Source organism: Empidonax traillii, unplaced genomic scaffold (genome assembly GCF_003031625.1).
Source record: "Empidonax traillii isolate 1590-97213 ecotype Southwest subspecies unplaced genomic scaffold, ASM303162v1 scaffold1394:size116989, whole genome shotgun sequence".
Classification (NCBI taxonomy): Eukaryota; Metazoa; Chordata; class Aves; order Passeriformes; family Tyrannidae; genus Empidonax; species Empidonax traillii.
In genome coordinates this window covers 23,153-34,615 of record NW_020956587.1, presented here as the reverse complement: position 1 = coordinate 34,615, position 11,463 = coordinate 23,153, and the positions used below count along the sequence as shown (strand labels likewise).

Below are 11,463 nucleotides of genomic sequence, written 5' to 3'. Positions count from 1 at the left end.
GATGTCTCTGTGTGTGTGTGTGTGTGTCCTCGGTGTGCATCTCTTTCCTCTGCCTGTAGGGAAAGGCAGAGCAGATGGGGTGAATTCCTGACAGACACGGACCCACAAACACCCCCACACATCCACCCTCTTTCCAAGCTGGCCCAACCACACCAGCGTCCCACTCACGGAGGGAGGGGGGATGCACATGACACCCACAGGGAGCTCAACACCAGCCTTCTCGCTCAGCAAGGGCACCCCTGCACCTCCCATTTGGGGTCAGGGATTGATTGGTTGCTATGACCCCCTTAATTTCAGTGGGTGGCCCTCTGGTTTACCCCTGGATCCCAAACTGGGTTAGGAGTCCTCGTGGGACACACACTGGACACACACATTTGGGTCCATCCCCAGCTGTGGGGCCTGGGTGTTCTGGCACCAGGGGGTTGTTTTGTGGGGTCCAGGGGTAGCTGGGGGTGGGGGAAGCCATTCTGCTCCAGAGGAAATAGGGACTGATGGCTGTGCCATCTTAGGAGCTTGGGATTGAGTTAGGGGTAAGTGCTGGGGCATGCCCAATCCTACTTCTGTGGATTGATGCTCAGGGAATATCCCCATTGTGCCTCAAGGCTGGGTTGAACAAGCTTTGAGCAACCTGGTCTGGTGGAAGGTGTCCCTGCCCATGGCAGGGCATTGGATCATCACATGAGATGATCTTTCAGGTCCCTTCCAACCCAAACCATTCCATGATTCCATGCATGTCGGCACCAGACCCTGTGTCCCTGATGCATCCAACCTCAAAGCCCCTTTGTTTTCTCCAGGATCCAACTCCCAGGACTTTGGTACCTCTGGGCAATGGACCAACGCTCCTGGTGCTCTCTCCCGTAACCAGTGCTCTGGTTTGAAGCTTGCTAGAGGACTGCATAGGCACAGAGACATGCCAGAGAGAGATTGTTTGTCCATAAAATGATTAGAATTAAAGTTTACTCAGAGCACAGGACGGATTATGGTAATCAGATGTAGGGCATGGCCATGCTTACTTGAGCTGGGCCACAAGACATGCCACAAGGGATGCCTTCCTTCTTTCTATCCCATCACCTCTTCTCTCCTGATCCACCTGATCCACCTTTCTAAAACATCACAGACTTCCTATAAATTCACAAACTCTCTTGATCAAGTCCACATCTCCAAGGCCTAATAAGGCCCTGTTCACCTTCCTTCATTAATCTCCCATAGTTTGCACGCTTTTACAGCGAGTTTTGCTTTTTTATGCCAAGAATGGCAGTTTTAGGAGCAGTGAATTCAGACAGGGTGAGGTGTGATCTCACTCTGATCAACGTGGCCTTGGACACTCCCGGGGATGGGGCAGCCCCAGCTTCTCTGGGCAACCTGTGCCAGGGCCTCACACGGTAAAGACTGGTTAGGACTGATTTCTGCTGGAGTCTGCATCAACCAGCCTCCTTTGTCTATCCCTGGCAGGTCATGCCAGGCCACCACAGCCTGTGCTGCTGTGCAGGGGGTGTCACAGGATGTGTTGCAGGAGAGGATAAGGGTGACATTGCAACAGCCCCAGGAGGCACCTCAGCCTCTGCCACTGCAGCAGGGAGGGATGAGGGGTAACACCCCCTTCCCCCCCTCACTGATGGTGGGTTTTCTGATTGGCCCAGGGCAGATGTGTCAGCAAGAATGAGGGAATGTTCCTGCAATCTGCAATGATATAAAATCAGAGCATTTTGGCCAAAAAAGTGCTCCTTGGACCCAAGGAGCACATCTAGACTCAGGTGATTTCTCTTGGGTTTGCTGTTGCCTGAACACCAAGACCTTCATCAGGCAGGTAACTGTGGGGTTTCCTGGGAAAGAATCAGCTTAGGTAATTAATTTCTCAGAGACTGAGACATTGTGGAATACTCACCAGGTCTGTAGAGTGGCACAGACCTCAGAATTGTTCATAAGAGAAAGGTAGAGGGAAGATCATGTGCTGTGTTTGGAGGCAGCCCCTCTGCACTTTGGGGAACCCCAGTGGCCAGGCTTCTGCTCCCCCTGGGTTCCTCCATGTCCTCATTGCCTTGGTGTCCCCTCTGCAGCCCTGTGAAGACGTGGGAGAGGTGGATCAGCCATGAAGATCCTGTACCTGCTCTTCCCCTTGCTCCTGCTGCTGGTCCAGGGTGCTTCAGGTGAGAGGGGAAAAGGGGAGATGGGAGGAGGTGCAAACCCTCATCACTGGGATTTTCCGTGTCTCAGGAAGTGACCATATCAGTCGGAGTGATGTGAAGGGTAGGGGAGGTTGAGGAGAAAGGTGATTGTCTAAGTGGACACAGACATGGGGTGAAGGGAGCCCCTGGAAATAGAAGTCAGGCTTCTACTGTGGGGCAGGAAGGGGCTTGTGTTTTATCCTTCAACCCCCTGCACCCAGCTGTTCCTGTTTGGGTGCCTCTGGAGGATCTTTTGCACTGCGGTCGATCTTCGCTGTGGAGAGGTTGGAGCTGAGCCCATCTATTGGCCTGAAATGCATGGGCAGTGTCAGCCTTTTGTGACCAAACTCAGCTCTCTCAGACTATTGCTTTAATTATTCTATGCATATTTTTCCCCATGGAAACCTGAAATGCAGCTGGATGCAGACAGCGAGGGGGATACTGCACCTATGGAAGATGCAACTACCCTGCAAGACCTATTGGGAGATGCACCCTGTACAGTGTGTGCTGCAAAAGATAAGGTCTGCATTCCTGGGGACTGGTGTACTCCTTTGCCCAGGAAAATCTGTTAGAAATTTGTTTTGTGTCAATACCTGTCAAATAATCTCCTGCATTTATGGTTTGTGGGAGAGGCCCAAGAAGGAAGGCAAAAGCCCTGGTGGGTTTGGACAAGCCCTGAATGGGGCTGCAGGAGCCACAGGTCAGCCAGTGTCTCCCCACTCTCCTCCAGTGCTGGGAGGCTCATTCAGGCTTTGCAGAGGACTCACCCAAGCCACCAAAGAGAGAAGCATTTGCTGTCCTTGTACAACACCTAGGACATGAACCAGGTTTTGCTGCATCTGCACAGACCTGGAGTCAGGGCTGCCACCACTAAGATAAGCCAGGTCCAAACTGTCTGCACAAAGGACTGGGCCTCCCCTGTGCTGAGCCTGAGTGTCCTGCACCACAGACTGGATGGTTCTTGCAGGGAAGGTGGGAGAGAGTGGGAGGAAAAGTTATAACAGATGTGCTTCCCTGCTTTCTTTATACAGCATGTGGGGTTGAGACCCTGAAATGTCCAAGCAGGATGTTCCCTTCACTTCTGGCTCCTGGAACCATCTCCTGATGTCCTCTCCCCTCCCTGCCTCTGCCATGCCCGGCTGCTGGGACAGCAGCAGTGGCAGCTGCTCCTGCTGGGTGCTGCTGGGCTGGAGACATCTCGTCCCAGCCGTGGGCTCTGTGGGGCAGAGGCTGCTTTTCCCAGCTTGAATAAAGATGAGCAGTTTGGCATTGCAGGGGTGGGCCGTGTGTGTGTGTCCTTGGGATGGAGGGGGTGCTGTGCCTGCTGGCTGTGGGGGTGGCAAAGGTGGGTTGTTGTGAGGAGAAGCATCTGGGGATGCTGGGGGTGCCCAGTGTGTGTGTCCCTGAGGATGTTCCTGCTTGGTAGTGAGTGTGGACACAGAGCCTGTCAGTGCCTGTTGGTGCAGGGGATTTCCTGTGGGAGTGATGGAGCTGCTTTTCAGATGCTGCCTCTGGGAAGTAGGACCTTTGTCCTGGTCCTGGCAGTCACAGGTGTCTCCTTGTCCCTGACAATCACAGCCTTGTGTGCAGAGCTGTGGTGGGTGGTGTTTCCCTTGGGTGGGCATGGCCATGGTTGCCCACACGACCTGTCCCTGATGCTGTTCCTCGTCCTGTCCCCCTGTGCTCAGCCCCCCTTGCTATGGGCAGTGCAGGAGCTGTGCTGCTCCACACCCCATCCCACCAGGTAAGAGGAGGAGAAAGGCATCGACCTCCTGGTCTGAGTCACCTGTGGAATGTCTCCAACTGACCTTGGTCTGGAAATGTTCAAATTTGTAATCCCACAGGGAGTAAGCAGAGTGACCTTTTATCTCTGCTCCATCTGGAGTCAATCTGCACTGACATCGATCTGCTCCATCAAAGGCAGTGGCCCCTCCCAAAGCAAAACTCAGGCTTTGGGTTCTGAGTGGTTCAATACCTCTGTGTGTCCGTGCTCATGTGCGTATGGGAGGAACTGGTGATCCTGGGATGGTTCAGGGAAGACTTTCCCTTCCAAGAATCACAGAATCAATAATTTTGGAAAAGCCCCCTAAGACCATTGAGTCCAAGTGTCTAAACCTCACTTGGTGCTACCTGAGGCCATTTTCCCTGGTTCTGTCACATTTTACCTGAGAGAAAGGACCAAGCCCAAAAAACCTTCCACTGCCATTGCTTTCCAGAACTGGAGAGTTTAGTGAGGGACGCTGAGATCATCCCTGGCTTCTCCATCCCTGTGCTCTCCTCCCGTGACACTGACCCTGAGCATTCACCATGAACACCCTTCACCTCTGCAGAGCAAGGTTGTTCCCCCACCCGGGGGGCTCCTTGGCCCAGAACATCTTGAGCCACACTGATGGTGCTGTGGACAGTCAGCACATGAGTTTCAGAGGGCAGAGAGAGAGGAAAGAAATTGAAAGAGGGAGGAAAAAACCTCTCTTTTTTCCGAGAGTACACAAAGTTTTCTTTTTTCTGTGTCATTTCCAAATAACCCAGACAAACCTCTTAAAGTGAAATGAGAGCTAAAACTTTCCTCTCACTGTACGAAGATCTGCACGTTTGCAATATTCAGCCTGGCCTTGCACATCTCTGGCTACCTGAATATTTGTAGAATCTCTGAACTGAGAGGACACAAAGAAGGAAACCCTTTCCTCACTGCTACCACTCCCAGCACCAGCCAGGATGCCTTGTCCATCCCAGGCAGCTCCTGCCCAGCCCGTGTGTCACAGGACATGCTGCAGGAGGATAAGAGTGACATTGCAACAGCCCCAGGAGACACCTCAGCCTCTGCCACTGCAGCAGGGAGGGACGAGGGGCAGCCCCAGCACCCCCACACTGATGGGGCACTCCCTGGTTGGCCAAGGGCACTTGTGTCAGCAGCAATAAGGGCATGTCCCACCCACCAGGAGGGGTACAAAACCAGAGTGTTTTAGGCAAAGTAGCATTCCCTGACCTCAAAGACATCTAGAGCCAAGTGAGTCCTGTTGGTTTTGCTGCTGCCTGAACACCAAGACCTTCATCAGGTAGGTGACTGTGGGGTCTCTTTCTGGAAGCCTCCCCATTCAGGTTCTCAGCTCAAAGCCCATCTCCATAGATTCACCTAAAGGACAGACAGCTGGAAGTATCCAGGTGTGTTATTGGGCCATCAGAGATGTCTGGGAAATAGAATAAAAGCCTTCATGTGAATCTAAGATTTGAGAACATGTGGGAGGTGAAACTAAGCTTTCCTAAGTAGAGCAGAGACTGGAACGGTGCCTTGATGCTGCAGGAGAGACCTGACAGCTTCTTTGTGGGCAGATAAAAAAATTTATTCAGATTGAATTGGTGAGAATTGGGGTCAGGTGTGCAGTCTATTCTCCGGGGAAAGCCTATGGAAGACCTTAGAGAAAGTTGTTGCTGTGTTTGGAGGCAGCCCCTCTGCACTTTGGAGAACCCCAGTGCCCAGGCTTCTGTACCCCCTGGGGTCCTCCATGTCCTCATTGCCTTGGTGTCCCCTCTGCAGCCCTGTGGAGACCTGGGAGAGGTGGATCAGCCATGAAGATCCTGTACCTGCTCTTCCCCTTGCTCCTGCTGCTGGTCCAGAGTGCTGCAGGTGAGAGGGGAAGAGGGGATTTAGAGGGAACTCTGAGCCCCCATCCTTGGAGTTTTCCACGTCTTGGAATTGACCACATTACTTGAAAGGATGCAAATGTTATATGGAATTGAGGAGAATGGAGTTTTTCAAGTGAACTTACAACAGACACAGACGAGGGGTGGGAAACCCCTGGAAATACAAGACTGGCTTGTCCTGGGGGTCAGGAGATTGGTTTCAGGCTCCAACTCTGCACCCAGCCATTCCTTTCTAAGTGTCTGAATGATGTCCCCTCTCATCTTGTGATGCATAAATCTCATTACTCCAAGGCATGATCCCTGCAAGGGCTGGGCAAGGATTTTCCCTCAGAGGTCACACCAGTCATGGCACAGCCAGGACAGGCACGTGGGATATGAAGAGTCCCCTGCTTTCCAGCTGTGCTGGTGCAGGCAGTGTTGGGAAAGCAGCAGGGGAGCCAGCAAGGCTCCTCCTTGACCTCATGCTGATCCTTCCCACTCTCTGCTACTGTGTGCACCCAGTGTAGGTGGAAAGAGTCCTCCTTGCTATGGAAGATGTGTCTGGGGGGAGTTTTGAGCTGAGCTGATTTATTGGCCTGAAATACACGGGCAGTTTCAGCTGTCCTGCATAACACCCTGTTGTCCCAGATTGTCACTGTAATTGTTCTGAGTGTGTCTTTGCCCATGGAAACAGGAAGTTCAGCTGGATGCAGACGGCGAGGGGGATTCTGCACTTATGGGGGTTGCCGCTACCCTGCAACCCCAATTGGAAGATGCTCATCAGTCACTGTGTGCTGCAGAAGGTAGGGATTACAACCCTGGCAGAAAAAACATTTTCCTCCTTTTTCCAAAGAAAGATCTGTTAGAAATCTATTTCTAGCTAACACTTGATAAATAATCTCCTGCATTTATGGTCTATGAGAGAGGCCCAAGAAGGAAGGCAAAAGACCTTGTGGAGGGCTGCAGGAGCCTCAGGTCAGTCAGTGCCTCCCCAACCTCCTCCAGTGCCAGGAGGCTCATCCAGGCTTTGCAGGACATGATTCAGGTTTTGCTGCATCTGCACAGACTTGGAGTCAGGGCTGCCACCACTAAGATAAACCAGGTCTAAACTGTCTGCATGAAGGACTGGGCCTCCTCTGTGCTGAGCCTGAGTCTCCTGTACCACAGACTGGATGGTTCTTGCAGGGAAGGTGGGAGAGAGTGGGAGGAAAAGTTACAACAGCTGACGTGCTTGTTTGCTTTCTTTGTACAGCACATGGGGCTGAGACCCTGAAATGTCCAAGCAGGACGTTCCCTTCGCTTCTGGCTCCCGGAACCATCTCCTGATGTCCTCTCCCCTCCCTGCCTCTGCCATGCCCAGCTGCTGGGACAGCAGCAGTGGCAGCTGCTCCTGCTGGGTGCTGCTGGGCTGGAGACATCTCGTCCCAGCCGTGGGCTCTGTGGGGCAGAGGCTGCTTTTCCCAGCTTGAATAAAGATGAGCAGTTTGGCATTGCAGGGGTGGGCCGTGTGTGCGTGTCCTTTGGATGGAGGGGGTGCTGTGCCTTCTGGCTGTGGGGGTGGCAAAGGTGGGTTGTTGTGAGGAGAAGCATCTGGGAATGCTGGGAGTGCCCAGTGTGTGTGTCCCTGGGGATGCTCCTGCTTGGCATTGGGGTGTGGACACAGAGCCTGCCAGTGCCTGTTGGTGCAGGGGATTTCCTGTGGGAGTGATGGAACTGCTCTGCAGATGCTTCCTCTGGGAAGTGGGACCTTTGTCCTGGTCCTACCAGTCACAGGTGTCTCCTTGCCCTGGAAACCAGGGGTTCATGTGCAGAGCTGTTCTGGGGGGTGTGTCCCTTGGGTGGGCATGGCCATGGTTGCCCACACGACCTGTCCCTGATGCTGCTCCTTGTCCTGTCCCATTGTGCTCAGCCCCCCTTGCTGTGGGCAGTGCAGGAGCTGTGCTGCTCCACACCCCATCCCACCAGGCAAGAGGAGGAGGAAGGCATCGACCTCCTGGTCTGAGTCACCCGTGGAATGTCTCCCATGGACCTTGGTCTGGAAATGTTCAAATTTCTTTAGCCATGGGCCATAAACAGGTTGTGTTCTGCTCTCTGCCCAGCTGTAGGCAGTCTGGCATGGCAATGCCACATGCCATGAAGGGCAGCAGCCTCTCCCTGTCTGCAAAAGCAAATCTGAGGGTTTAGATTCCCCAAGTGGAATCAGTATGTGTTTGCGTCCATCTCTGTGTGTATTTGGGAGCAACTGGTGACTGCGGCAACTTCAGTAAAGGCTTTCCCTTCCAAGAATCATCAATTCATAGAATTATTAACGTTGGAAAAGCACTCTATGATCACTGGGTCCAACCTCTCCCCCAGCACTGCCAAGCCCAATACTCACCCATGTCCCCAAGTGCCGCATCTACACAGGGCTGGTGATTCCACCATTGCCGTGGGCAGCCTGTTCCAGTGCTTGACCACCTTTACTGCAAAGGAAATGTTCCTAATAAGCAATTTGAACCTTCCCTGGTACTTCTTGAGGCCATTTCCTCTGGTTCTGTCAATTGTTTCCTGGGAGAAGGGACTGAACCGAAACAGTTTCCACTGCCATTGCTTTCCACAGCTGGAGGGTTTAGTGAGAGACATTCAGATCAGCCTTGTCTGCCTTGGCCTTTCCTCCCGCTGTGCTCCCCTCTCCTGACACTGACCCTGAGCAGTCACCACGAGCACCCTTCACCTCTGCAAAGCAAAGCTGTTCCCCAATCCCAGGGGTTTCTACCCAGCCTGTGTGTCACAGGACGTGTTGCAGCAGGATAAGAGCGACATTGCAACAGCCCCAGGAGGCACCTCAGCCTCTGCCACTGCAGCAGGGAGGGACGAGGGGCAGCCCCAGCACCCCCACACTGATGGGGCACTCCCTGGTTGGCCAAGGGCACTTGTGTCAACAGCAATAAGGGCATGTTCCACCCACCAGGAGGGGTACAAAACCAGGGCGTTTTAGGAAAAGCAGCATTCCCTGACCCCAAGGCCATCTGGACACAAGTGATTCCTGTTGGTTTTGCTGCTGCCTGAACACCAAGACCTTCATCAGGTAGGTGACTGTGGAGTGTCTTCCTGGAAACCTCCCCATTCAGGTTCCCAGCTCAAAGCCCATCTCCATAGACTCACCTAAAGGACAAACAGCTGGAAGTATCCAGGTGTGTTATTGGGCCATCAGAGATGCCTGAGAAAGAGAATAAAAACCTTCATATGAGTCTAAGATTTGAGACCATGTAGGAGGTGAAACTAAGTTTTCCAAAGTAGAGGAGAGACTGAAAATGTGCCTTGATGCTGCAGGAGGGACTTGAGATCTTTCTTGGGAAAATAGAGACTTTCTTTAGCAATGTAGGGACATGGTTTTCCCACAGCAGTAGAGAGATTTCCCACCTTTTCAGGCTTCAGTAACTCCAAAGGTTGATTTCTGTTTCCATTTCTGGGCACCAAGACACTTCTCTGCCCTCTGGCTCATTCCTGGATCGGGGCTGCACAGGACAGGGGTGGCCAGAGTGAGACTGGGAAGTGTCCTTGTTGAGAAGCCTGGGAATCGTCTAAAGACGACTGGCTCTTGCTTTGATTGAATTGGGAAGAGTTGGCCCCAAGTCTGCAGTGTGTGGTGTTGGTAAGGCCTTTGGAAGACCTTTGAGAAAATTAATGGAAAAGGATCGTCTTAGGGAATGGATTTCCCAGAGACCGAGACAGGAGGAAACACTCCCAAGGTTTGCAAGGTGGCACAAACCTCAGAATTGTTCTTGAGAGAAAGGTAGAGGAAAGATCATGTGCTGTGTGTGGAGGCAGACCCTCTGCACTTTGGACAACCCCAGTGGCCAGGTTTCTGCACCCCCATGGGTCCTCCATGTCCTCATTGCCTTGGTGTCCCCTCTGCAGCCCTGTGGAGACCTGGGAGAGGTGGATCAGCCATGAAGATCCTGTACCTGCTCTTCGCCTTTCTCCTGCTGCTGGTCCAGAATGCTGCAGGTGAGAGGGGTAGTGGGTAGTTGGAGGAAGTGTAATCACCCATCACTGGGGTTTTCCATGTCCCTGGAAGTTACAACATTAGTGGGAGTGATTCAAATATCAGGAGGCATTGATGAGAAAAGTGTTTCTCCAGCGATCTTCCAACAGGACACAGACTTGCTATGGATAGAGCCCCTGGAGAGAGAAGCCTGGCTTCCACTGTGGTGGCTTCAGGCTTCAACCCTGCAAGGCAAGATCCCTGCAAGGGCTGGGCAAGGACTTTCCCTCAGAGGTCACACCAATCATGGCACTGCCAGGTCAGGCATGAGGGATGTGAGGAGTCCCCTGTTTTTCCAGATGTGCTAGTGCAGGCAGTGTTGGGAAAGCAGCTGGGGAGCCAGTAAGGCTGGTCCTTCCCACTCTCTGCTACTTTGTGCACCAATTTAGGGTGAGAGAGTCCTGCTAGGTGAGACATGTTGCTCTTGAAGATGTGACTGTGGGGAGGTTGGAGCTGAGCACAAATATTGGCCCCCAGCATCCCCAGATGCTTCTCCTCACAACAATCCACCTTTGCCACCCCCACAGCCAGCAGGCACAGCACCCCCTCCATCCCAAGGACATGCACACACGGCCGACCCCTGCAATGCCAAACTGCTCATCTTTATTCAAGCTGGGAAAAGCAGCCTCTGCCCCACAGAGCCCACGGCTGGGACAAGATGTTTCCAGCCCAGCAGCACCCAGCAGGAGCAGCTGCCACTGCTGCTGTCCCAGCAGCCGGGCAAGGCAGAGGCAGGGAGGGGAGAGGACATCAAGAGATGGTTCCAGGAGCCAGAAGCGAGGGGAACGTCCTGCTCGGAAATTTCAGGGTCTCAACCCCACACACTGCAAGTAGAAAGCATAGGAGCACATTCTTTACTTTAACTTTTCTTCCCACTCTCTCCCACCTCTCCTGCATTGCCAACAAGTTCATGGAGATAACCTCACAGAGGTGAACTCCAGTTGTCTTGGCTCTGGGCTCTCCTTGGTGGTGGCAGCCTTGGCTTCAAGACTGTTTACAAATATCAGGAGCAGGATCCTGTTCCTCACACTATCCCAGGGACAACCTCCTCCTTTGGGCAACACAGCCGAGCCCTCTGCTTTTGCAGTGGGCCAGCCTTGTGGGGCTAAAGGCGTGTGGGGAGGCACTGCCTGACCTGGAGCTGCTTCAGCCCCACTCATGGCACATCCAAACCCACAAAGACTTTTCCTTTCTTTCCCTGGCTTTTACCTCTGAGCATGAACACAAGAAACTGTGAGGTAGGAGCTGGCTTGAACGAAAATATTAACTTTAACCACCAATAGGAGCAAAGCATTTCCAGAACTTACGGTTTGCAGCAGTGACTCAAGGCTGAACAAGTTCCCACGTATTTATAGGGGAAACGACAGCCCCCCAAAACGCAGATTCCTCCTCGTTTTATGCATTTGTCTACTTTTCCAGCTGCCACGGAAAATAATGCACAGGGAAAGAGTTAAAACAATAATCTGGGAGGGAAGTGTGTGACTGCAGAAAGGTTAACACCTCACCCATCTCCCCTTTCCCCCTCTCACCTGCAGCTCCCTGGACCAGCAGGAGGAAGAAGGGGAAGAGCAGGTACAGGATCCGCATGGCTGACACCTCTCCCAGGGCTTCACAGGGTTGCTGATGGGACACACCAGAACTCCTGGAGAG

General features: G+C 52.9%; 1 protein-coding gene across 1 annotated transcript; it reads right to left on the bottom strand.

The window, feature by feature from the left end:
* Positions 1-10,513: 10,513 nt before the first annotated feature.
* Positions 10,514-11,441, bottom strand: LOC114069920 (gallinacin-3-like). Its single transcript, XM_027907046.1, has 3 exons — positions 11,343-11,441; positions 11,121-11,232; positions 10,514-10,637 (listed from the first exon to the last, which is right to left on the bottom strand). Exons 1-3 carry the CDS (start codon positions 11,398-11,400, stop codon positions 10,625-10,627), a joined length of 183 nt encoding a protein of 60 aa, XP_027762847.1. The 5' UTR covers positions 11,401-11,441; the 3' UTR covers positions 10,514-10,624.
* Positions 11,442-11,463: the final 22 nt, after the last annotated feature.